Here is a 23,100-nt window from a genome sequence, read left to right as displayed (position 1 = left end):
TTTTATGTGGTTATAAGAAGGTGCATGTTTTATGAATATAGTTTGGTATATAATATGTGCCAATAGCAAATATGTGGTTTTATTACTGGTTGTCTAATTTGCAAACTTAATTTTCATAACTGTAATGTTGGAGGCCATATTTCCTTGGCATATTAGTAGACCAATGTTCCAGCAGTTAATGGGTTAAAAGTTCCATCCCAATGCCCTGCTTCTCATCATGTGTTGTTGTGCTTGGTGTATGGGAATGTATGCTTTCCTCATTGCGCCTGTCAATACAAGTATGCGGTTAATTAAGCACACCTGCTTCTCATGCATCATGACTACAGTGTCTTCTGTCTTTGCCAACAAATTCTTGCTTCATCCTCAACCAGGTCTTTAAAAGTCATTCCAGTGTTTTCTAACACATAACTCTGTTCACACAGAAGAGAATAAAAAAAAATAAAATTAAAAAAAAAAGGAGCTGTGACTAACGTTTTTAATGCCAGTCAGGAACTAATCTATTTTTATCTTTATGATTGTCATCCTAACTTCCAAAATTCCAAATACCCATCTCAGCTTGGGTGTCTATAAAATCAGCCAATCTAGTGCATATGTCTAAATAGCTAACTTTTTTCTAGCAAATGTCTACCCATATCCACTTTATTTTTGCCAATCTCCTGCATGGTTATATATAAAATAAAACTGTAAAATGCTACGATCTTGCTAATAAAATGGGCTGAAACTAAGACTATTTCCTGTTTTTCAGACTTAGTAATTATGTAAGGAAATTAATAAGATTTGCTAGGTTGTGGAAAACTAGTGTAGTTGGGTATGAGGTTGTGTGACTCACTGGCACTTGACACCATTTCCCCATGAGACAGTAGAAGGAATCTAGCCCATCCCAAAAAATTAGAATAGCTGACTGTTAAAAAGCCCTGCTGAGCTGCTTACACATACCTGATCTGAAAACATGGCTCCACTATAGAAGAACTGAAAAGTACTATTATACGTTTGGAAACTCAAAACAAAAAGAAGGCATTAGAAAGTGCAAAGAAACCGTGGCTTCTCTAATTTCAACAATGACTGTAGACATCCACTATAAACCAGTTCCCTATATGTGAATTTTAGCCTTTGGTTCACACTTTAATATGGAATTGTTACGTTAAAAAAAAACAAAACAATGTACATATCAACGGATCTACACAAAAAAGTTTATTGAGTTTGTTAAGAAACCCATTGTAACATAAAATGTATTCATCCCCTATAATTGAATTCAATTACAATAGCACCGAAGCCATATGTTCAATTGATCACCCAAGCTTTCAAAAATAATAACCCAATACAATAGTCTTTTAAAATTTAAACACTTACAAGACCCTGAATAACTGCTGCTGTGCCACACCCAGGCAGTGCAAGTATGTTGCAGCTATACTGGTATATGTACTGGTATGGTGTTAGTTTAAGCCCACTGCAAAGGGCGTTGTTCCTCTGCTCCAAAAGGAGCCCATTTTAAAAGTTCACATTGGCAGGCACTCGCAGAGTCACGAGGTATTGAGACAAATGCTCACTGCCCAGTAACACAAGCAGTGTGCCACGGTCAGTCCGAATCTGAGAGAATGATCACCTCTTCTGGGTCACACTGTGTTGCCACATTCACCTGTGGATAACAACATAGGAAATACTTTATTCTTTGTTTTACATCCTTACATCCAGTCATTGTGCTTTTGCAAAATCTCATAGGAAAGCAAATCTAAGATATTTAATCTCAAATACTTTAAACCAAATTAATTGCATAGGAGGAAATATCAGACAACTAATATAGGCAGAAGTGGCTGGTTAGAAGTGTCCAAGTGTAGTGAGTATGAGTCAATACAATATCTGTTTTGTGTGCATCATCATTCAGGTTATTATAAATTATATGGTGCAGGGCAGTAACACACTGTGTTTGTTGCCTAAAACACTTGGCTAATGCTGCTACTAAACCTTGCATAGATTAAAATTTATAAACAGAATTTCTGTATTGGGATTTTTTTCTTTGCTAATAATGGTCATGTTATATTCGAAGAGATTCTTATGTTCTATACCTTGTCAGAAATTGTAGCTATTATTTCTTAAAATTGTACAGAAGTAAAATTTAAATTCATTATATCCATCATTGGCCACACTGCTCTCAAAAAATCAGTATAGACAGTGGCCCTTGAAAAAGACATGAAGGTAATCTACTACCGCATCTTCTTTCATAGCCTACTGAAACAGCATCAGCATGTTGGACATAAGTGGGTCAGAGTGGAACCCTGAATGCAAAGACATTCATTTTTTTTCAGTCTCTGTTTTGAAAGCTATAGCCAGATAGCTACAGTGATGGAAAGTCAGTCAAATAAATGTAAAAAAAAAAAAAAGTGACTTCTTCAGTTTAGTTCTGACAAAGAAGCAAAAAAATGAATAAATAATGCAATTCCTAAATCAGCAAAATGGAAGAAGCAAGAGTCTCTTCTTGTGTGTTCCTAAAGTTTATTGCAAATCTTGAGTGAAAATGCCTGTTTTATATTTCACTGCTCATGCACCCTGTAGCCTAAAATAATTGGTCTAGATAATGTGAGGGTACATAAGTTCTTGAGTATACACTGACTAGTGGTTATCTAAAGAACTTCTCATTGGTGGAGAAGTCTATCTGCACATAGCATGTTCCATTTTTGTTCAGGTGGCCTGGTTATATGTAGACGCCCAGGTTCCAAAGACTGACCATATCCATATATGGTGCCTATACATGTCTACATGCATTTTCAAATGAGATGGCTGGAAAAGAAGGGGCTCTACATGTGTGAGTACGTCTGTCAACTCTCAGTTCACTTTAAAGGTATATTTTGAAGAATTTTACATATTTCATTAAGCATTTTCCATGCTGAGTACCATCATTAAAGGTACCATTAGCGATTTTAATGCAAATCGGAAGTTTTGAAAACCAACAGCTAATACATCCACTCTCTTCAGTTGAATGGAGAGATGCTTCTTTTTCATGATTATTTGCTTTCAGTCTGGACTAATATTTAGAGATGGCACAATACCATTTTTCAGTACTGATCTAATACTGATATGTTGCATTTGAACATTGCCCGATATTAATACTGAGATGATATTTTTTCCATTAAAAACCAACCCCTGTGGAGATTTTTGTGTGGGATGTATTATATATGCTATTTCACATATTATGCACTGATAGGATAAAGTTAAATAATTTTAAAATGTTACACACACCAGTCACTAAGTGAGCTGCAGAGGGAGTCTTCCTGTTCTACTAGTCTCTTCACTTTTCCTCTGCTTAAAACCAATAGAAATTTAGTCTGATAACTAATAGTGTTTTTTTTTTCTAGCCAAAAAAATATCTATGGACAGAGTTCTCTGAAGTTTATTCTCCAATTTCTTATTCACAATTTCCAGTCCACCTTAAAACTCAGCAGGCTAACAGAAGACTGCACTATTTACCATTATTTCATGCAGTTTGAATATGCTAAAGCCATAGAATAATTAACTTCATGAATTTAGAGGAGAATGCTTTACTTGTTTGGTTATTCTTTCTCTCCTCTGGCTCAGTTTCTGAACTTTTTTTTACTTCATGGCCAATCTAGAAATGTTATCATTTGTTATTTTTTATAGAATTAATAAGCAAATAACCATGTGTGGCAGATGCATGGCAGTAAGCAGTAAATGTTACAGTTAAACTCTACAACTATATAAAAAGTGTTCAAACTAATCTGGTTGTTATCACGTGCTATGTGGTGTGTTGCTGCAAAGCACTGCTGTGCTTTTTTCAGGCTGGATCTGTAACAGTATCAGATCATTTCCTTAAACATTTCTCAACCAAAATCTGATCCAGCAATTTTTTCTGATATCAACCTGATGGTATTGGATCAGTGCCATCTCTACTAATTATATATGTAACTGAATACAGCCCGAATTAATCCATCAGCTAGGCACTGATTAATCATATTGGATTCAGAGCTTTCTACCCCAGTGTTGGAATTTTCATCTGGTCTGGACCCCAGGGGTGTTTACTCCAACCAGCTATTTTTTTAACATTCATGTTAAATGTGAATCGGAACCAATGTGTGTATTTCTTTAACATGATATATTTCTGAGTGAAATATCGAAAAGGTATGGGTGGGACATAATTTTAACAACTGATATTTGGATTGTGAAAACATTCAGATCTGAACACTAGCCTGTACTCTGTCATGTAGGAATATGAATACATTTATACACTCTTTACCATTACACACTGTTAGATGGTCAGTAGTTAGGTGAAAAATATTAGGTTAATAAGAGTGAAAAGGGGAGCAGAGCATTGCCAGGGAACCTATATATAGGCTGTCATGATTACTATGACAAAGGACATGAGTTAAAATGGTAAAAAAGAACATTTGGTTGCCTGAAGAAGTGTGCTTATTTATAAACAACCAGGGCAAATGCTGGATAAAAGGTTTGAGTTCAGTCATATTCACTTTATTTCAATGCAAATCTAATCTAATTTTGTAGTGTGTACAACAGGCAAACTATATTAAAGTCCTCATGATGAGGCCGTTTATATTATTTACAGTATAGTAGCTCACACACATACACATATAGACTTGCCTTGTTCTTTTTAGGGGGAGGTGTGGCACGAGAGCTGCTGACCAAGTCCTGAGTTGGTGTGTCAGCCCGGGTGGAATCTGCTCGGACAGGACTGCAAGCTACTCCCATATCCAGAGGAATATCAGTCTCACTAAAGAAAACCACAATGTTTACAGTGAATAATTTACACATAAAATACCCAGGACATTACACTTACTTAACTCTGAACCATAAAATTAACAATTTGTGACCTTCAAGCCTAAAGTACTGAGCAAAGATGACAGAACACCAGCAGCCAGTGCAGAAGAAAGTTCAGAGTACTGCTGCAAAATTTAGATGGTTAAAATCACATTTGAGAGAAGTGAGAGAAACATTCAGGGACTTGTCTACAAAGGTAGGTTCTGCATATATGGCAAATAAAGAAAATATAATATAAATAAAGGATTATTGCAAAAATAAAAATAGTTTGGAGATTGACTTACAGTATAGGAATGAGATACTTATAAGATATTACACATCCCTGAAACCTAGGACTTCTCTTTAGTCATGTTCAACTTTACCTGGCACTGTTCCGTCTGATGTTGCCATTTTGGACCGTCATGGATTTCATCTTTGAATCACGCTTCCTCTTCCTGCCATTACATATGTCAGTCACCCCAGGGCTGTGTGGCAGTGGACTACAACTGGCTGACACAGTTATTGGTGTAGATGTGGAGTTCTCATTAGCTGACACAATCTCTGTGAGATCACTGATACTGTCAGGAGCAGATGCAAGATGATTTTGGGAGGCAAATTTGTCCATGTCAGACTGAAGTTTCCCCATCTCTGATTGGCTGGGGCTTTCTGAAGAAGAAGGACTTTCTATGCCATGCTTGCTGTCAAGTGATTTTTCGGTGGTCACATTCCTGCATACTTCACTGACAGACTGCAGGACATCACCACCACTCTCACTTTCATCTTCAACCTGGCTGGGCAATATGACTGATGGGGAAAACCCATCTTTGTTGGATTTTTCAACATCACAGTTGTTCAACTGCTCCTCTTCATTGTCACTGCAGTCATCTGAAATGTTTCACAAATAAATAATTCCTGAAAAATGTATTCTGCCATGAGAAAATGACTTTAAAATTAAGTCTTATGAACAGAAAAACCTAACAAAAAAAACCATCTGGAATTTAAACATCAAATTAGGACACCAAATGTCAGCTATCTTGGTCTGCTGAGCCAGACTTACTAGTCAACCAATTTAGAACAGATTCAGAGACCAATCTGGTGTTCCAAATGACTTAGTAGTGTGACTGATGGTGCAGCATTTTAAAATCCAGAAGTAGAAGAACTAAATGTAGAAAAAAACTAGGGATGATATCATTTGGAATAGAATTTAACCCATAAATACTACCATTTCTCTTATTTTACTATTATTTCTTTAATCATCTAGGCCACTCAAAACATAAAATGGAACATAATAACATACATAAACCTGTATGGGGGGAGACACGTTTGCTTTGCAAGTCTACTTCAAGAAATACTGTAGGTTTTAATTAGACATTTGAAATTCTTGCCAAAATAAGTTCTGTTTTGCCATTCAGTGCACTTCAGAATGTTTGCATTATATTGGCAATAGCGCTGGAGTAATAAGGTTTAAGATGAATGCATTCAGCAGTCATATGTGCTTGCTTGTGTTTTAATCAACTGTGTCCTAAATTAAAAAAAGATTATGTAATTGCTATGGAACATAAAGCTCATGGAACTGCTATGTAAATAAATGAGCTATTACCTTCTTACAGTGTATATTGATGATTAACCTTTTTTTTTGGATTGAGAAAGCATTTAACTTTTGATATATTTTGAAACAGGTATTTTGAGAATGTCTAATACAGCTGCTTGGAGGTTTGGGATCTAGGATGAGAAAAATAACTTGACTGTGATTTTTTTTTTTTCTTTTATCACAAACCTTATTTTTTTAAAGCATACAAAAAAGCAACCATCCAGTTTTTTATTGGATGAGGGCTGTTGAAGATAGGACAACTCGTTAAATGTGAATGTGTTAAATAAAAACAAGGCAAATTAGACTTTGATTTGTGAGCCCATGATTCACTAGATATGGGTTTAAAGCAGACTAAAATAACATTCAATAACTGTATCCTTTGATTTTTATAACCTTGGAAATACACAACTGTCTTATAATGTGTACGTCTTCATTAAAATGTCTGTGCAACTTGGAACAGAGGAGCAACAGACTACTTGTGGTTCATTTAGGAAAAAAGGAGAAATTTACCTTTTCAATGCCACATTGAACCTTAATTAAGTTTAATTCTGAATACAAGATAAATATTTTAATTTGAAACCCTTAATATTTGCATCTTAATATTCCACAATAATTAATTAATCACACATTTAAAACACATCATTAAACCAAATGGGCCAGTTGGGTCATGACACTTCTTAAATCATTTTAAATGCGTGTCAAACAGGATAATCATATGATTACACAAAATTTTACTTTTATTTTTTTAACTCATATTTCTTCACAGTAATACATTTTTTTTTAAATACATTAGTTTACACATTTCTTTTCTTTGGACAACTGTCTATGTCCATGACAACAGGTCTAAACCACTTCATGCCTAAGATAAAATTCTAAATATGGGAAAATCAGTGAAAGTTGGAAGTCCTTTTAAATCTACTGCATGAACTATTTAGAAGTGAGTCTATTCAAATGAGTGATTCTTGAATAAGGCTCAAACCATTGATCTAAACCCCAAAACAGGCATTAATGAGTGCGAGCTTTATACTCAACATTTCTGTCCCCATATTTAAAACATAACCACAATCAAAAAGGACAATCCTGAGAATACCCAGGATATTAGAAGTTCTTTACTTGGAAGAATGGTCTACACCAACTTTACTAAATATCTCAGGTGTAGGATTAATTGCAGAGGCTACAAAATATCTAATTAAAGTTTTCTAAAGTTCAAGTTTGAAATTAAACTTAATTCTTAAAAAAGTTACTTTCTACAAATTAATTTAGGACCACAAAGTCTATGCTACACTTCAACAATCTACTGGTGCTATGTTGTACAATGTAAAATGTTTAGATCCCTTTCTGATTAAACAAACAACAAACCTTACACCTTTAAGCTGTTATTCTCCTTTACTTGCTTTTCACATCTAGGTCTCACCTGCCCCCAGTTGTGCCTCACTGGCCTGGATCTCCTCCTCAATATCTACATCTGAAGAATCCTCATCTTCCTCCTCCTCCTCCTCCTCCTCCTCTACCTCCTCCTCCTGCTCATCTTCACTCTTCTCCTGCTCGTGTGCTTTTGTTTCACTCTGCTAACCATGTTGTGCCAAAGTAAGAAACAGTACAAGAGGGAGAGACCAAAAATCATTCAGTTTTGTATAATGAACCTCACAGGAGACCTTTAAAAGAAAAACGTCATTCTCCACCACTTAGGAATTACATGTTGTAATATTTTGTTAAGGCTCCAAGTTAAGATCTAGTTTGTGAAGCAAAATCACATATCCAAAAATTTCATTTAGTTTGCTGTTAAAAATATCTAATGATTTACCTGGAGAACTGCAGAACAATTGCAACATATAGCAAATTACTCAAATATGTCTGCCATAGGCATATGCATGCACATTTTTGTTCAGCTGTACACAAGTCTATTAACAGATGACGACCCAACACATCTTGCCTTATTGTTTTCAACCGTACCTCTTTCTTTTGTCTCCCCTTTTCCTGACGTTTTTTCCTCTCTTCTTCCTCAGTGTCATCCTGTTTATTGGCATAACTGCTGATAACCTCCTCCAAGTTGGTGAGAGCCAGCTCTCTGTTATAGCGCAATTTCTGAGCCAACACTGAGTCACTTAGGGCAGGGTCTGAGGCTAGAGAAATAAGGAGACCCAGAGTTTAGCATTGCCTTATAACTTATTGAGAAATAAAGAGACAGAGAATTTAGCAATGCCTCATAACTTAGTGAGAAGAGAACCAGAGTTTAGCACAGTCTCAAAACCCAGTAAGACCCAGACTTAAGCACAGCTTCATAACTTCTTGAAAAATAGAGAACAAGAGTTGAGCACTGTCTAATAACGTAGTGAGAAACAGAGACCCAGAGTTTAGTACTGCCTCACAACTTGGTGAGAAATAAAAGAGACCCAGAGTTTAGCACTGCCTCATATCTGTGAGATAAAGAAAGTAGTTCCTTAAAGAGGCCAAAAAGATACCTGTAAAAAAATACCTGCACATCACTGCTCTTGTTATGGCTGGCTATTATGTACTTTTATATGGCTGAATAATAAAGTGACCATAAAGTATTTGTGTCATGCTACTGACCTGTTCAATTATTCACACATTTCAATTATTCATTTTCCATTTTAAGTGTTACAGTACATAAATTCAAGAGACATGGAGAATGATTACATTAGTGAGAAATTTAACAACCAAGGTGAATTACTGGTCTTGTAGAAATCTGTTATGTGGGAGCCAAAGTTGTACACCATGTCCAAATGCCGTCTTTCCTGGAGCCGATTGCCGGTCTCACGGAATGCCTCCTGTGCAATTTGTGCCTGTTGCTTACGGCTGAGCAGGAGTTCATATCGATCATTGGCACGCTTAACAACCTGCAGGATGTCACTGTAGTCTGGAGGATTATGTTGGGCTTCCAGTCTGTTTATGAATCGCTCAATCTGTCCAAAAAGTAAGGAACATAAAGGAGAGACAAGTTAGAGAGAAGGGAGCTATGACACAGGTAGCAAATGGAAAGGTGGTGGGGGTCCTGAAAGAGCTGCACTGTTACCATCTTAAAATTACAAATAATTTGGAAATCTTATAAGCATTAAGGGTGCCCATTTTAGTTCTGCATTTTAGTTCACTAGTTGTTCCCTGTCTTGGAAACAGAGACTGACTCTGCAAGAAGAGTAATGCAAGTAGGGTAGTGGATAAACAGAAGGTTGCTGGTTCAAGCCTCACCACTGCCAAGCAGCCACTGTTGGGCCTCTGAGCAAGGCCCTTAACCCTCAATTGCTCAAGTTGTACTCAGTCGTAATTGTAAGTCGCTTTAGATAAAAGCATCAGCTTAATGCCATAAATGTAAATGTAATACTGGTTGACAAACATGCCAAGGGTAGATCTCAGACCTGGTTTGGAACTTTTGAGAAAACACAATTTTCCTTATAATATTGTCATGATTTGGCGGCTGTGTGGGAGACAGCTGAGAGGCAACATGTCCGGAAACAGTAGGCTCTGCAGAGAAGTTGATGGAGGTGCTAAATATTTGCCTGCACAAGAAAGCTATCCTTCACAATCATGTCATACCTTCTTGTTGATCTCTGGGTAACGTGTGCCGTTGAAGGGGATCCTCTGCTCTATCACTCTGCCAGTAAGTGTGCTACAACCCTTTAGCTCACATAGTTTATCATAAATCTTCATCATCTGAAACAGAAGAGATGGCACAGTAAAGTGAACATTCCAACTAAAAAGTAAATAAAAGATGTACATTAAGGAATAACACAAATACATTAAGTAAAACTTACCATATAAGAAACAGAAATAAAGAAATTAGCAGATACATACCCTGAGGGATTCAAAACAGACAGTATATTGCCAAAAAGAATCGCTCACCCATCCAAATCATTGAATTCAGGTGTTCCAGTCACTTCCACAGCCACAGGTATATAAAATCAATCACCTAGGCATGCAGACTGCTTCTACAAACATTTGTGAAAGAATGGGTCACTCTCAGGAGCTCAGTGAATTCCAGCGTGGTACCATGATAGGATACGGCCTGTGCAACAAGTCCAACAAGTGAAATTTCCTCACTACTAAACATTCCACAGTCAACTGTCAGTGGTATTATAACAAAGTGGACGCAATTAGGAACAACAGCAACTCAGCCGCAAAGTAGTAGGCCATGTAAAATGACAGAGCAGGGTCAGCGGATGCTGAGACACAGTGCGCAGAGGTCGCCAACTTTGTCAATCGTTACAGACCTCCAAACTTCATGTGGCCTTCAGAGTAGCTCAAGAACAGTATGTAGAGAGATTCATGGAATGGGATTCCATGGCCGAGCAGCTGCATGCAAGCCTTACATCACCAAGCACAATGCAAAGTGTCGGATGCGGTGGTGTAAAGCATGTCACCACTGGACTATAGAGCAGTGCAGACGTGTTCTCTGGAGTGGCGAATCACGCTACTCCATCTGATGGATGAGTCTGGGTTTGGTGGTTGCCAGGAGAACAGTACTTGTCTGATTGCATTGTGCCGAGTGTAATGTTTGGTGGAGGGGGTTAATTATGGCATGGGGTTGTTTTTCAGGAGTTGGGTTAGTTCCAGTCAAAGGAACTGTTAACACTTACGTATACCAAGAGATTTTGGACAATTTCATGCTTCCAACTTTGTGGGAACAGTTTGGGGATGGTTCCTTCCTGTTCCAACATGACTGCGCACCAGTGCACAAAGCAAGATCCAAAAGGCATGGATGAGCAAGTTTGGTGTGGAAGAACTTGACTGGCCTTCGCCTCAAGTCACCTCAACCCGATGAATTAGAGCGGAGACTGCGAGCCAGGCCTTCTCGACCAAAATCAGTATCTGACCTCACAAATATGCTTCTGGAAGAATGCTGAAAAATTCCTATAAACACAGTCCTAAACCTTGTGGAAAGCCTTCCCAGAAGAGTTGAAGCTATTACAGCTGCAAAGGGTGGGCCAACATTATATGAAACCCCATGGATTATGATTGGGATGTCATTCAATTTCATATGTGTGCGAAGGCTGATGAGTAGTACTTAATAGGTAAAAGGTACTTAATACTAAATTAATATCTGAGATAAAGCATGAGGAAAATGTGCATCTTCAAGGAGACATACTATACATTATATGTATATAGACTACATAATACAGGTTTTTTTGAACAATTAAAAGGTTCCCCATCTGGTAAATTAATTGATTTTCCTGCCCTTGTTACATTTTACCCATATTTGGCAGATGGACAGATATTTATTTTCATTCCTGCCTATATTATGTATTTTCATTTCTAACATGTCTTCCATTTTTGAACATTCTGAAGCCAGACAACCAAAACCATTTATGCCTTAACTATATTCAGAGGTAGATGAGGTGAATATACTGATTTATGCAGAGTATTATGACAAAATACATCACAACTAATTTAAGTTAATATTTTGAAATACCAATGGAAATATCAACAACACATGCAAAATTTGAGACTGTGTGCTGCATTTAATTCTTATTCATAAAGTTACTGTGTTGATAATTAGTGATAATTGTCTTGTACCCTAGATAAGAGCCAAACAAAATGACATCCAAATGAGGCAATGCAGATTTAAGACGCCAAAAGACATAAGACTGACTAACCTAATTATGAGACCAGTGGTATGCTGAAAACTGCCAGTTACATAAAAATTTGATATATTTTTCACAAAGACAAGAACTGCATAGCTGCACTGAGCTGATGAACTCTTCTAAATAATGACAGATCAGCAAAATTATGACTCTCCTCAGTCTATATCCATTTACAGTTTCTTCCTTTCCAACACCCGAATTTACATTTCTTAAACCAAGTCACCTTCCTCTTTGTGTACTCCTACTATTGTAGTTGTAAATTTACCATCATGCTTACTCCCTTGTCAAATAAATCTGTCAAATAGCTAAATCAATACAAAATACAAATGGTTAAATTAGTTTAAATTAGATTAGATTACTGTCTGTCATACTTCAAACTAGAGTACTGTTGCAAAAACATAAAATTTTACTAATCCCACCTGAAAGATTTAAATGACCTATTTATGACTGAGGCTTGTGGACATCTATATTTGATAAATTATTTGATAAATTAATCCAGCTACGGACAGTGTTTTATATACACACTAAGAGGTGCACCTCGCAAATTATTATATTTTTTGGTTTTACAACAGAATTAATACTCTCAAAATAATAATGAAACCATGACTACAGTTTGTATTTGAAGTAAATAGACTCAATCCTAAAATGAAATAACTGTCTACCTGTGTGAGCTGTTGGGGGCTTTATCTGTGTCCATGGTTGGGTGCAATGACTGTAATTATTTATTTTACTTAATTATTTTGTCTGAGTGAGTTTAAAGCTAAAAAGGTATTTGAAGTACTTATTTTATTTGTTTACACAACAAATGGTCAGAAACCTTAAATTTCAATGTGTAATATTCCTCATTTATAAACTTTATATGCAACTGAAATCTGGTAGTTAATCACTGAAATATAAATTCATTCAGCTCAAAACTAGTTTAATTATTATTTCTAAACACTGTAAAATGTTCAAAGAATAGCAAAGCTTAGAAATTATAGGCAAAAGCAAAGCACAAAGGTAAATAGTGCTGCTATCTGGGCTATATATCAGAATCAAGTAAATGTTACCTGAGCAAGTGTAGACTAGCTTTCTTTGTAGATTATACAGCAATGCTGTTGCAATGTCCAAATAACGTTCAATAATGGATTCCATGAAACATTCTATTTTATAGTTTGGAGGGTTTCCTATTATTAAATGTGTCCCTAGTTGACAAATCATTCTTGTGTGCACTTTTACTAAACCTTTTACAGGAAGTATGATGGTAGGAGGGGAGTTAAGCAGGATTTTATCTGAGGTAAGCAAAGGTAAAAAGACAAGTATTGGGACAAAAGTCACAATGTGTTACTGCAATATCTGAACACAAAGCCACAATAGGTTTGAAAAATTCACAGATAACAATAAATTGCCATTGACTGGGAGCAATCATTGACATTGATGTTATATCTGTACTTCAGAACACAGTGGTAATAATTCTATTGGCACAAAATTTACTCTTTGACTATACGTTGATATCTGATTATAAAAGATTCATTATTGAAAAGTATATAATATATAAAATCTCCAAGATTGGAAAAGGTCCAGTTGTTCTCAGCAGAGAAGAAAACAGGTTTGGAAGTATGATTGATATAATATAAATACACACTGATTGTCACAAAAAAGGCTATATCTATAAATCTCTGAAAATGAAAAAACTACTTTTGTCTTAGTTCACATATACTTGTTCAGATTAAATGACCAAGGTTAACCAAACAAAGCAATGTGAAAGAAATACCCAAGTGAAAGACTCTCAGACCTCTAATCTGTGCTTCTGTATTCAAATAATAACAATAAGAATAATAAAGATGGATATATTGAATGACTAATTTAAGAGAAGATGCATTGTTCTATGGTTGAGTGTTGGAACTGATCAGCAAAAAGATAAAAATCCATATGATACCAACAAGCCAACAAGCCAATTTCCGAGAGAATTTTAAACCACATTCACAAAATACGTAGCTAGCTACACAATTATAAATTGAATGAAACATGCTGAGATGGATTATATGAGTGCAACATGATGATGTTCAGATGAAACAGCCTGAATAGAATTTCTGAGTTGTCGAGTTCCAAAACCACTGGCTAGCCAACTAGGTTAAGTTATGGTAACATTAGTTCACTATCTAGCTTGCTAATGCCATTTGTGAATGTATTTGCTAAGAAGATTCAACAGGACTGAAGAATTTTATATGATAAATCTTACCAAATAGATTTTTTTCTCATGTAGATACAAAATCAGTGTTATAGGTTATTCATAAGAGGGCTACCTGGCTAAAGTGCTGACAGACTAAACTCTAATCAATCAGCATCATGATAGCTGTACGAAAACTTTGGTGCTGACCCATTTATAAAACTTTCTAACACAAATATGAGGCTTCCAAGGTAGGAACAATAAGTCAAGGTAACTGTTTCAAAAATGCCTTAGCAACCTCAGTTTACTGAGTGATAATGTAAAAGCTTGACAAATGATCAGTTTACCAGGTGTTTTGTCTGGGTGTGAGTGAGTTTTTTCCCCTAATGCAAGTATGGAAATAAACCTGCGCCATACACCTCTTCACTAGTTACATCAAAATTTAGTTTGTCATGTTCACTGGGCAGTTTTTAGATTTACAATTGGGGACTGGGTAGCTGAGTTGGTGGCAAAAGTTTAATGGACCGACAGCAAAGACACACCTGAAGCATAAAATGTATGACCATGCAATTTTAAATTTATGACAACTTAAGACTTAATGGATTGAATTTATAAAAATGTTATATATATTATTTATTTATTTAAATAAATGAAGACTTTTTAAGGACCCATGGGCATCCTTTTGATAAGTTAGATCAGAATTATTTTCTTAATTTTAGTCATTAATAGTTGGCGTTTCAGTGTACTTGGTAGGACTAGCTTCTCACTGCCCATAATGGTTGTGCCCCTGCCCATGACCTATGCCTGAACCAAGACCAAGTGAAGGACCTGAAAAATACTGAATAATATAGGAAAGGCATATGGAAGAAGGAGGCATCACATAATGACCACCTGAGAGCAGAACACAGGAACCAGTAACCATCTAGCAAATATCCAAGAAAGGGTCTCAAGTATGAAGAACTAGACAGCTCCAGGCCCTGACATGGCCCAAGCCTACTGGCTGAAGAAGCTGCCTACACTCAGCAAAACAAATGATCCAGCTGCTAATGGATGGAACCCACCTTGAATAGTTAATTGAAGGACCCCAAGTCACTTGAGACTCTAAGACAAGACAGACCAACCTGATTGACACAAGAAAGACTATAATTCAATGTCCAGCACAGGGATCCTGGAATTCCTGAGGCCTTATAACATCAACAGAACTCTAAGATGACATCAAGCTGTATACCAGACAGTGAACAAGACATCAGCTCACTAATCTTTCTCACCAGGATATACAGCAATGACACTGGAGTGTCATTTGGACTGGATGGTTACAAGTAGAGGAAAGGTAGCTAGAACAGAGGGGATTGTACTACCAGAAAGTAACATAACAGTTGTTGATGGCAGCTACAAGTGCCTTGGAATCCCACAGGCAAAATAGGGATCATGAAGAGGTTACAAGGAAAGCAGCGACAGCCAAATACCTTCAAAGAGTGAGGTAAGTCCTGAGAATTTAGCTGAATGGGAGAAACAAGCAATCATTGCCTATACTCTGCCAGTCATCAGAGACCTTGCGGGACTAATAACAATATACTGGCCTACAGAGGAGTTAGAAGCCAGTGATATCAGGACAAGGAAACTTCTCAAAATGCATTAAAGGTTTCATCCCAAATTCAAAAATCTGAGACTGTACAGTAAGTGGAAGGAGGGGGGCTGAAATCTAGTGAGTATCAAAGCCTCTATCTTCATCTTCATGGAGAATATACACACCAATAGCCTGTAGTCTACAAACCTTGCAACAGCACATATGGATGTGTCATCCTGCAGGAGCTGGAGTATCTGTGCAACCTAAATGCACTGCAATTACCCACATTATACTACCAGTAGTAAAAATGACACATGAGAAAAATAAGATGTGACCATCCACTAAGACAAATTTTTTTTTATCAATTCAATAATATGATAGGGTATATGTATAAATAGCACATTTTGTTAACAACAGTCCTAAATAAGTATAGCCTATATTATTTTAGGCCAACATCATTACTGACCAACTTGCAAATTATTTAGGATGAAATCTCTAACAATTCATCATACTGTAGTGGTTAGGCAGTGACTTGCATCTTGGTTTCACAAATGCAACCCCAAGTAGTTAATATTCTTGAATAATTGAGTTCTGCTGATGTGCCCAATTCTTACAGATATACTGTTAGTATAAGTAGCTGAGCTTTAATACTGAGTAAAATATAATTTAACTGATTATTAACTTATTATTTTTCACAGATAAAACCAGTCACACTGGACTTTTGCCTCGCTATTTTCATTGCTGGGGTAGAACAAAATCAAGCAGTTGCTCTGCAGTTATGTGGTTTTGGAGTGCACCTTTCTCATAACCAAGGATGATTTACAATTGACACACTACATGATGCTTTTACATCCAGTCAACACACCAGTGAGTAAATGTAAATATACATCTACCTACCACATAATCCAGTAGTAATGCGCAGTGCATTCCGGCTATTGATGTCTTTGTTTTCCTTAAAGATTCAGCTGTATACAACAATGAGCAATTCCTTCATTTTGTTTGGGTTTTTTTTTGTTATTTTTTGAATAAGTGGTCATAGCCCCACATTCTTGTTTTGTATTGGCCTACAAATCCGAGGTTCATGATTTTGTATGGTTAAAACATTTACAGCTTTTAGCTGAAAATTCACCCAGATGAACATTACACGAAGAAAAAAATAACTGCTACCAGAAACAATTTTTTTTCACAGTTCTATGTCATGTCCCATTCATATTGTTTTTGCCATGCAGATTCTATTTGCATTCAGTGTGATCTCATCTTAAGTAGAGAGGCGTGACACTAACTTTGCGTTTGAGCTTATGCTCCTGGATGTAGCTGGAGTCCTCCTTTTCCAGATCCTCCAAACCCAAATCCCTCTCCTGCAACCGTCTGATTTCATCATTGTAAACTTTCAGGAGGTTCTCCAAATATGCTATCTGAGTAAGAGCAAAAGAGAGAAAGAGTCAGAGGATGACATTGAATCCAACATTACTGTTGTATGACATTTTGTGTTTAGGTGTACCACTAAACTAGGGAGCACATGACATACTTTTCATAGAATGTAAATGTTTTACAGACCAAAAGATCACAAAAATTACTCAGACTGAAACATGTATGTATATACCACCATAGTATGATAACTGAATGAACAATATTAGGATTGTGGATTTTTTGATCCTAAATGACAAATAATTGTCTTTAAATATTAAAATATGGAATAACTTATGGAAAAATATGGAATAATGAATGTATCTTTGCACTTTTTTAAATACTATGCCTGTAAAACATTTCACTAAAAGAGAAAAACATCATTGCTGTGAAGTGCTGTGTTAGATTTGGCCCTAGTAAATTCACAGGAAAAACTGGTACGTTTCAAGGATCTAGTTTCTCAAAAATTGGACTTCCCAGATTTTATAAGACAAATGCAACATTTCACAACTTTTCTTAAACAGCTTAAACACAACTACACAGCTAGGATAATAAACCTTCCTGACCTGGTAAGCTAAGAGTCTATCTTAATGACTGAAATGCAAGCATGGAACATGAGGAGATGGTGTTTGCTTTCATTCTCTCTCACGGACATGAAAACTGTCTTTTGAAATGATTCCATATCACAGAATTTGTTGATAAACTGTGGCATCCTAACATTCATACAGAAAGATGCTAGAGCCTCAAACAAATTCCAGAACATAAGTGATGTTTGCAACCTCAGCTAAAGTTTTTGTTAAAACCAGTAAAGTCAGTGTTTGTTAAATTTAATTCCACATCAGAGGTCCAAAATATAACTCAGGCACAGGTGAAAAATGGTAGTTACTTTACTATTTTTAAGAAATTCCCTGTGCGATGTTCTTGTTTGACTAATTTCCATAGCAACAGGCCAAAGCAACAAGCTCTGGCATTTGAATCTGTGCTGTCGAGTTATGACATGTATCCAACAGAAATGTATTCCCTGCCCCCACCCAATATTCCTGCATTTGATGGAAAATTTGATATGTCCTAGGATAAGGCTGATTTTAGAGTCTTTGACAATTTTCATGGCCATGGGTTTGGCACAGGCCCAAATATAACCATGGCTCATCACCTTGTGTGTGGAACAGTGCTAAATTAAGCACTACATGATTCTACATTCTACATAATATTGCAGCATTTAGGTATCCAGTGAGGATCTTTATTTTTATAGATTTTCAGATTTTACAGTATCCTAAACCATGCCAGAAAGTCTGCAATAACAAGTGTTTACAGAAACCATTTTGGTGTACTGCACTCAAATACATGCTATCTAAATCAGCATCATAATTCCAGTATAAAGGTACTAAAGGAAATGACCATTACCAAACAAGTCTTTGTGTACTTGTGTAAATTCCATTTTTACCCATAAAAAAAATCACTAATACCACAAGGAAACAGAAAGCCTTTCATTCTTCATTCTTCTGGCTATCTGTACAATGCTGTAATGAGAGATCTATACCTGTCTCCTGGAAGCTCTTTTTTTGATGTTCTCCTCCCCCCCCTCTAGCTGCCCTGATATAGTTGGGTCCGGTCCTTCTACATTCCGTTTCTCTTTTTCACATATGCTCCACTTTGTCTCTTGCTTTTTGACATTGGGCTGTATTAGGGCCCTCCTCTTGGCTGAGTGCTGTTTGAGCACAGTGCAGAGTTCATTGATGTAAACAAAGGTTTTAGCTGTGTTGGCTTGGGCTCGTGTAAGACAGCGGCCCAGAGCATTCCGGAACTCTACTGAGGACAGGTAGTCAGGTGAGGCTTTGGAGTACTTCATCTGCAGGAATGCCACAACCTCTGGGTGGTCCTGGGTGTGTGTTTTGCAGTGCTCCACAAACTAAATGGAGTCAGAAGAAAGAAGGACCCATTAGTGACATTTGCGCAAACTCACTTGATACATCAAATACAAACACAAAAGGACAAATACTATAACAAAGTAATAATGCATTAACCATCATGAGGTAAAAAGCATCCTGTTTCATCCTTAAAACCAAAGACTGAATAGTTACAATTGGGATTAGCATGTTTATTTGGTTGAGGATTTAAGAAGTATACTATTAACTGGGTTTCTTCATTTAGCAAGTTGGATTTGACTATAACTTTGGGCCTGATGACACCAGCACAGTATCCTACCAAATGTTCTAAATTAAGTAGCAACGTTTTTTTAACTGATCAGATACGTCATGTGGTGATGGTCCTTCATTGCACTAAATAAAGCAGACACTTTTTAATCAAAAGTTAGACTTGAGTAATCCACAAAGCCTACACAGACTTAATGCATCCTAATGTAGCCTTTAATGTTCATCTTTCCTCTGGACAACAGATTTTACAGGATACCATGGTTTTGTGCTTAAAGGAATTATTTTGCAAATATATATGTATATTACACACACATACACAAACAAAAATCAGATTTCCATAATTTTCCAATTGTAGCTGATTAATCAAGACATGTTTTCGGTCTGACATTTCCTTCATTAGTTTACACTAGAAATAAAAGGCTACTCTAGTTAGCAAGAATCTGAAACCATTTTTAAGAAAAACCTTTGTAAATACATCCTAAACTTTATACAGTTCCCTCAATCCACATTAGTTCTTAAGTAATGTTACACAAACTTGCTCATCACAGTGTAGAAAAATAGCTTTTTGGATGAAATGGGAAAAAAAAAAAAAGGTTTCCAAGTCTTGCTAGCTGGATTAGCCTCACAGCTCCCAACGCAAAACTAATTAAAGGGTAAAATTGTGTAAACAATTTTCCATTATATATAGCTTATCATTTCTCTACTAAAAAGAAAACAATACATTTGTACAAAGTTTTGAAAAAGAAATTGCTTCTTTTTGAGTTTGACTTATTACTGTGCTGTGTCTCCAGGAAGCACCATAAAATAAAATTAACACAGCCTACATAACCACCACAACAAAGTTAATACATCAGTAATAAAGTTACTCCAAACTAAAAATAGACCCACCTTACAATCCCAAAATCTGATCTGTTAAAACAGAGAGTGTTAAGTCCCCAGATGTAGTAATTAAATGAACTGTACTGTCCTGTACCATGTAATTCATGTTTAATTCAGCCATCACTGGTTTTGTTCTTATTTATACACATCAGATTGGACAAAATGGGACATATGTCATCTCAAGGTGCCACCTTTCAACCCATAATTTGTCTCCTTGCCACAGGTTTTCTGAACATGAAAGTATAAATAGTAGCCAATTTTGCCAGTAAAAACAGAAGCTAATTACCCTGTTTTTATGACTAGTTAAAATCTATAAAGGAGGATAACATTAACAAATCTGAGTGACAGGAAAAGTACTAAGGAGTCATCAGTTACCAGTTATGATAATGTACAAGTCATAGCTCAGAAAGCCATCACCGACTGCAGATAGGCAAGACAAGGTTAACTTTATTCAATAATACCCATTTTCTTCAACTGAAAAATTGTGTGAATCACTAATGCACTTGTAGACGTTTCTAAGTAATGTGAGCAGCTTAGGTCATTTTTATTATTGTTCCAAGTAAAAGACTAAAGCAAGCACACATTTTTGAACACTGAAACCTTAATATGCAGGACTAAAATCTGAGATATCTCTGCAGTCGAAGTAATGATCAATGTTACTATGAAGTTATGGCTTAAGGAATCTAGTTTTAAGAAAATATCTTGTTCTTTCCATGCGCACAAGTTCCCCCACATACCTCTCCAAAAAGCTTCTCATTCTCTGCTTTCAAGACATAGCCCTCCTTCTTAGCAGTGCCAAAAGGTGACTCTGTGATGTGCATTGGCTTTGACAGTCCAACCTTAGATGTACTGGATACACAGGATGTCGTTTGAAGACACAAAGTGGATGAGGAAGGTTCTTCATTATCATCATCGACGATCACAATGCTGTCCATTACCTTTATGATTGTTGCAGAAATCTTCTTCAGATCTCAAGTAAGAAGGGTATTAGAATATAATTTAAATTAAACAATTATATACTGAAGTCATACTAAACAACTTGCACACTACTGAAGTTACTCTATTCAACAAAATTGTCCTTTGTGGTCTTCTTGTATCTCTCAAAACTCAGAGTTGTGTTTTTATTTATCCTCATCTCCATAAGTTACTGCGTACCATTACAGAAGGGTAATTTAGGCAGTAATCATTTACATTTATGGGATTTAGCTGACAATTTTATCCAAAGCGATTTACAATTATGACTGAGTACAGCTTGAGCAACTAAGGGTTAAGGGTCTTGCTTAAGGGCCCAACAGTGGCAACCTGGCAGTGGTGGAACTTGAACCAGCAACTTTCGGATAACAAGTCAAGTACCCTAACCACTAAGATAGCACTGCCCAGAATCAATATTTCATCAGTTAATTTATAAAGTCCCGATAGCTTCTAGACATTTGTCAACAGCATACGGTACTGTCATGGAAAAATACTGTAAAGGCAACTTCCTCACTTTGCGATTTAACTTCTCAAACGAATACCTAGTCTGCGCTCTAGCTACCGTTAGTTAGCTAGTTAGCAAGTCGTCGTTACTAACCATTTAACACCTATAACGTATTAATATAGTTAGCTTGCTAGCTAGCTAGCTATAGCTAGAGTTGGGAAGAACAGCGTGGTAAGATAGATAACTAGTTAACCTAGCTAGCGATTTAGCGGTGTGGAATCTTTACAATGTTGGTCGACTCAAACAAATGTACTTAATTCCAATGTAAATCAGATTAATTTATTTTAGCTACCTATGTAGCTAATGCAGCTAGCTAGCTAACTACTTAGCTATCTGAATGCAAATTAATAGCAATGTTCAGACAGTTAGCTAGCTACCTTGCTAGCTACCCCACTGTTAACAGACTTGAAGCACAGAGCGATGGTAGCTAACCAGCTAACTTGCTGGATCTCTTTCTTGTTGTGTTTCTTAGTTAACGCTAGATCACCCGCCAGTTAGCTAACCTATTTTAGCTTACTAGCCGGGAAGCTGCCTACAGCTACCATTCCTGCATTCGGATTTCAGATGGTGAGCAGTACTTTGAGCAGATCACTGTGAGCAGAATTTTAAATGTATTAAAGTAATTATACAGTACATCCTCACTATTCAAAACAAATTTGGCTAACAGATTCCGGTCAAATGTTGTTTTATATAAAGCATTGTGTAACAAAATGCAACTTACGCGCAACACTCTGGAACCCAAACGCTGAATTTAACTCCGCAGGTTGCCAGGTCTTTCAGATCTAACCCACCCTTACAACTGTGATACAAATAGTCCTGCGCTAGAACTTTGAACCAGTATAAATCAAAACTATGCTTTATATTGTATATTGTACAAATATTTCACGTGATGGCTTTAAAATACCGCGGGAAATATCTTTCCTGCAAGTACAAAAGTGGACAATACAGCAAGTGAAACGCTGGTGGCAACACTGATCATTCCTCAACAACGAACTGTCTGGTTGGATAGAACCCAGTACTCTCTTTGGTAATTGGATAAAAAAATTTCTTCTTCGTTTTTTGATATTTAATGTCTTTTGGCGCTCATTGTCGCCATCTACGTTGAAGGGACGGATGGATGGATGGACGGCCGGACGGACATTCAAAATTGAAGCACACAAGGTTTCCAGGAAACAGAACTATTCTGACATAGGTCCTTCATTAGCTGTGGTTGACATAGATAGATCTATGAATGAATTCGCTTGTTTAATTATTTGAATTATGCTATACAAGAAAACATCCTTAAAAGTTAAACTTTCAACTATTAAAGTTGGGAAAAAGTATTTCTGATGGTTAGTCTTGGCTGTTCAGAATACTTCAATAAAACACAGCTAATTTAGATGTGATGTCTACAGTTAAGATAAGTTAGGGCGAGTTTGTGTTCGCTGGGTGAAAGTGAGTTTAAGAAATCTAGGGGAATGTCCCTATATCATTAAAATACCTAAATTGTTAAATAGTTAGATAAACACATTTACTT

The 23,100-nt window shown here is 36.4% G+C and overlaps 1 protein-coding gene and 1 long non-coding RNA gene across 5 annotated transcripts; one reads left to right on the top strand and one right to left on the bottom strand.

The window, feature by feature from the left end:
* Positions 1 to 1,166: 1,166 nt before the first annotated feature.
* daxx (death-domain associated protein) lies at positions 1,167 to 22,521 on the bottom strand. 4 transcript variants are annotated; one of them, XM_027016266.3, is made up of 11 exons: positions 22,306 to 22,521; positions 20,845 to 21,077; positions 18,616 to 18,984; positions 16,952 to 17,083; positions 9,908 to 10,024; positions 9,048 to 9,279; positions 8,309 to 8,478; positions 7,770 to 7,923; positions 5,148 to 5,649; positions 4,609 to 4,738; positions 1,167 to 1,636 (listed from the first exon to the last, which is right to left on the bottom strand). In XM_027016266.3, the coding sequence occupies exons 2-11, from the start codon at positions 21,040 to 21,042 to the stop codon at positions 1,577 to 1,579; spliced, it is 2,064 nt and encodes a 687-aa protein (XP_026872067.2). In that variant the 5' UTR covers positions 21,043 to 21,077; positions 22,306 to 22,521; the 3' UTR covers positions 1,167 to 1,576. The 4 variants fall into 4 exon arrangements, with proteins under 4 accessions (XP_026872067.2, XP_026872070.2, XP_026872068.2 ...); XM_027016269.3 differs by having other exon boundaries at positions 7,770 to 7,920; XM_027016267.3 differs by having other exon boundaries at positions 20,845 to 21,069.
* LOC145651223 (uncharacterized) lies at positions 21,694 to 23,023 on the top strand. Its single transcript, XR_014117030.1, has 3 exons — positions 21,694 to 22,151; positions 22,513 to 22,611; positions 22,692 to 23,023. It is a non-coding gene; the product is annotated as an uncharacterized LOC145651223 (long non-coding RNA).
* The last annotated feature ends 77 nt before the right edge of the window (positions 23,024 to 23,100 follow it).

This window comes from Electrophorus electricus, chromosome 2 (genome assembly GCF_041902795.1).
Source record: "Electrophorus electricus isolate QZ-2024a chromosome 2, ASM4190279v1, whole genome shotgun sequence".
NCBI lineage: Eukaryota > Metazoa > Chordata > Actinopteri > Gymnotiformes > Gymnotidae > Electrophorus > Electrophorus electricus.
This window is presented reverse-complemented; position numbering and strand designations above follow the sequence as displayed.

What these genes read in the sequence shown, in the direction of transcription:
- daxx (XM_027016266.3), bottom strand. Translation starts at nt 21,042, where the DNA reads ATGGACAGCATTGTGATCGTCGATGATGATAATGAAGAACCTTCCTCA. An exon ending in AGCATAAGCTCAAACGCAAA is followed by an intron (nt 10,025 to 16,951) that starts GTTAGTGTCACG and finishes CTTCTGTTTCAG; the next exon opens with ATGATGAAGATTTATGATAA. An exon ending in AGGGGAGACAAAAGAAAGAG is followed by an intron (nt 7,924 to 8,308) that starts GTACGGTTGAAA and finishes CAACATGGTTAG; the next exon opens with CAGAGTGAAACAAAAGCACA.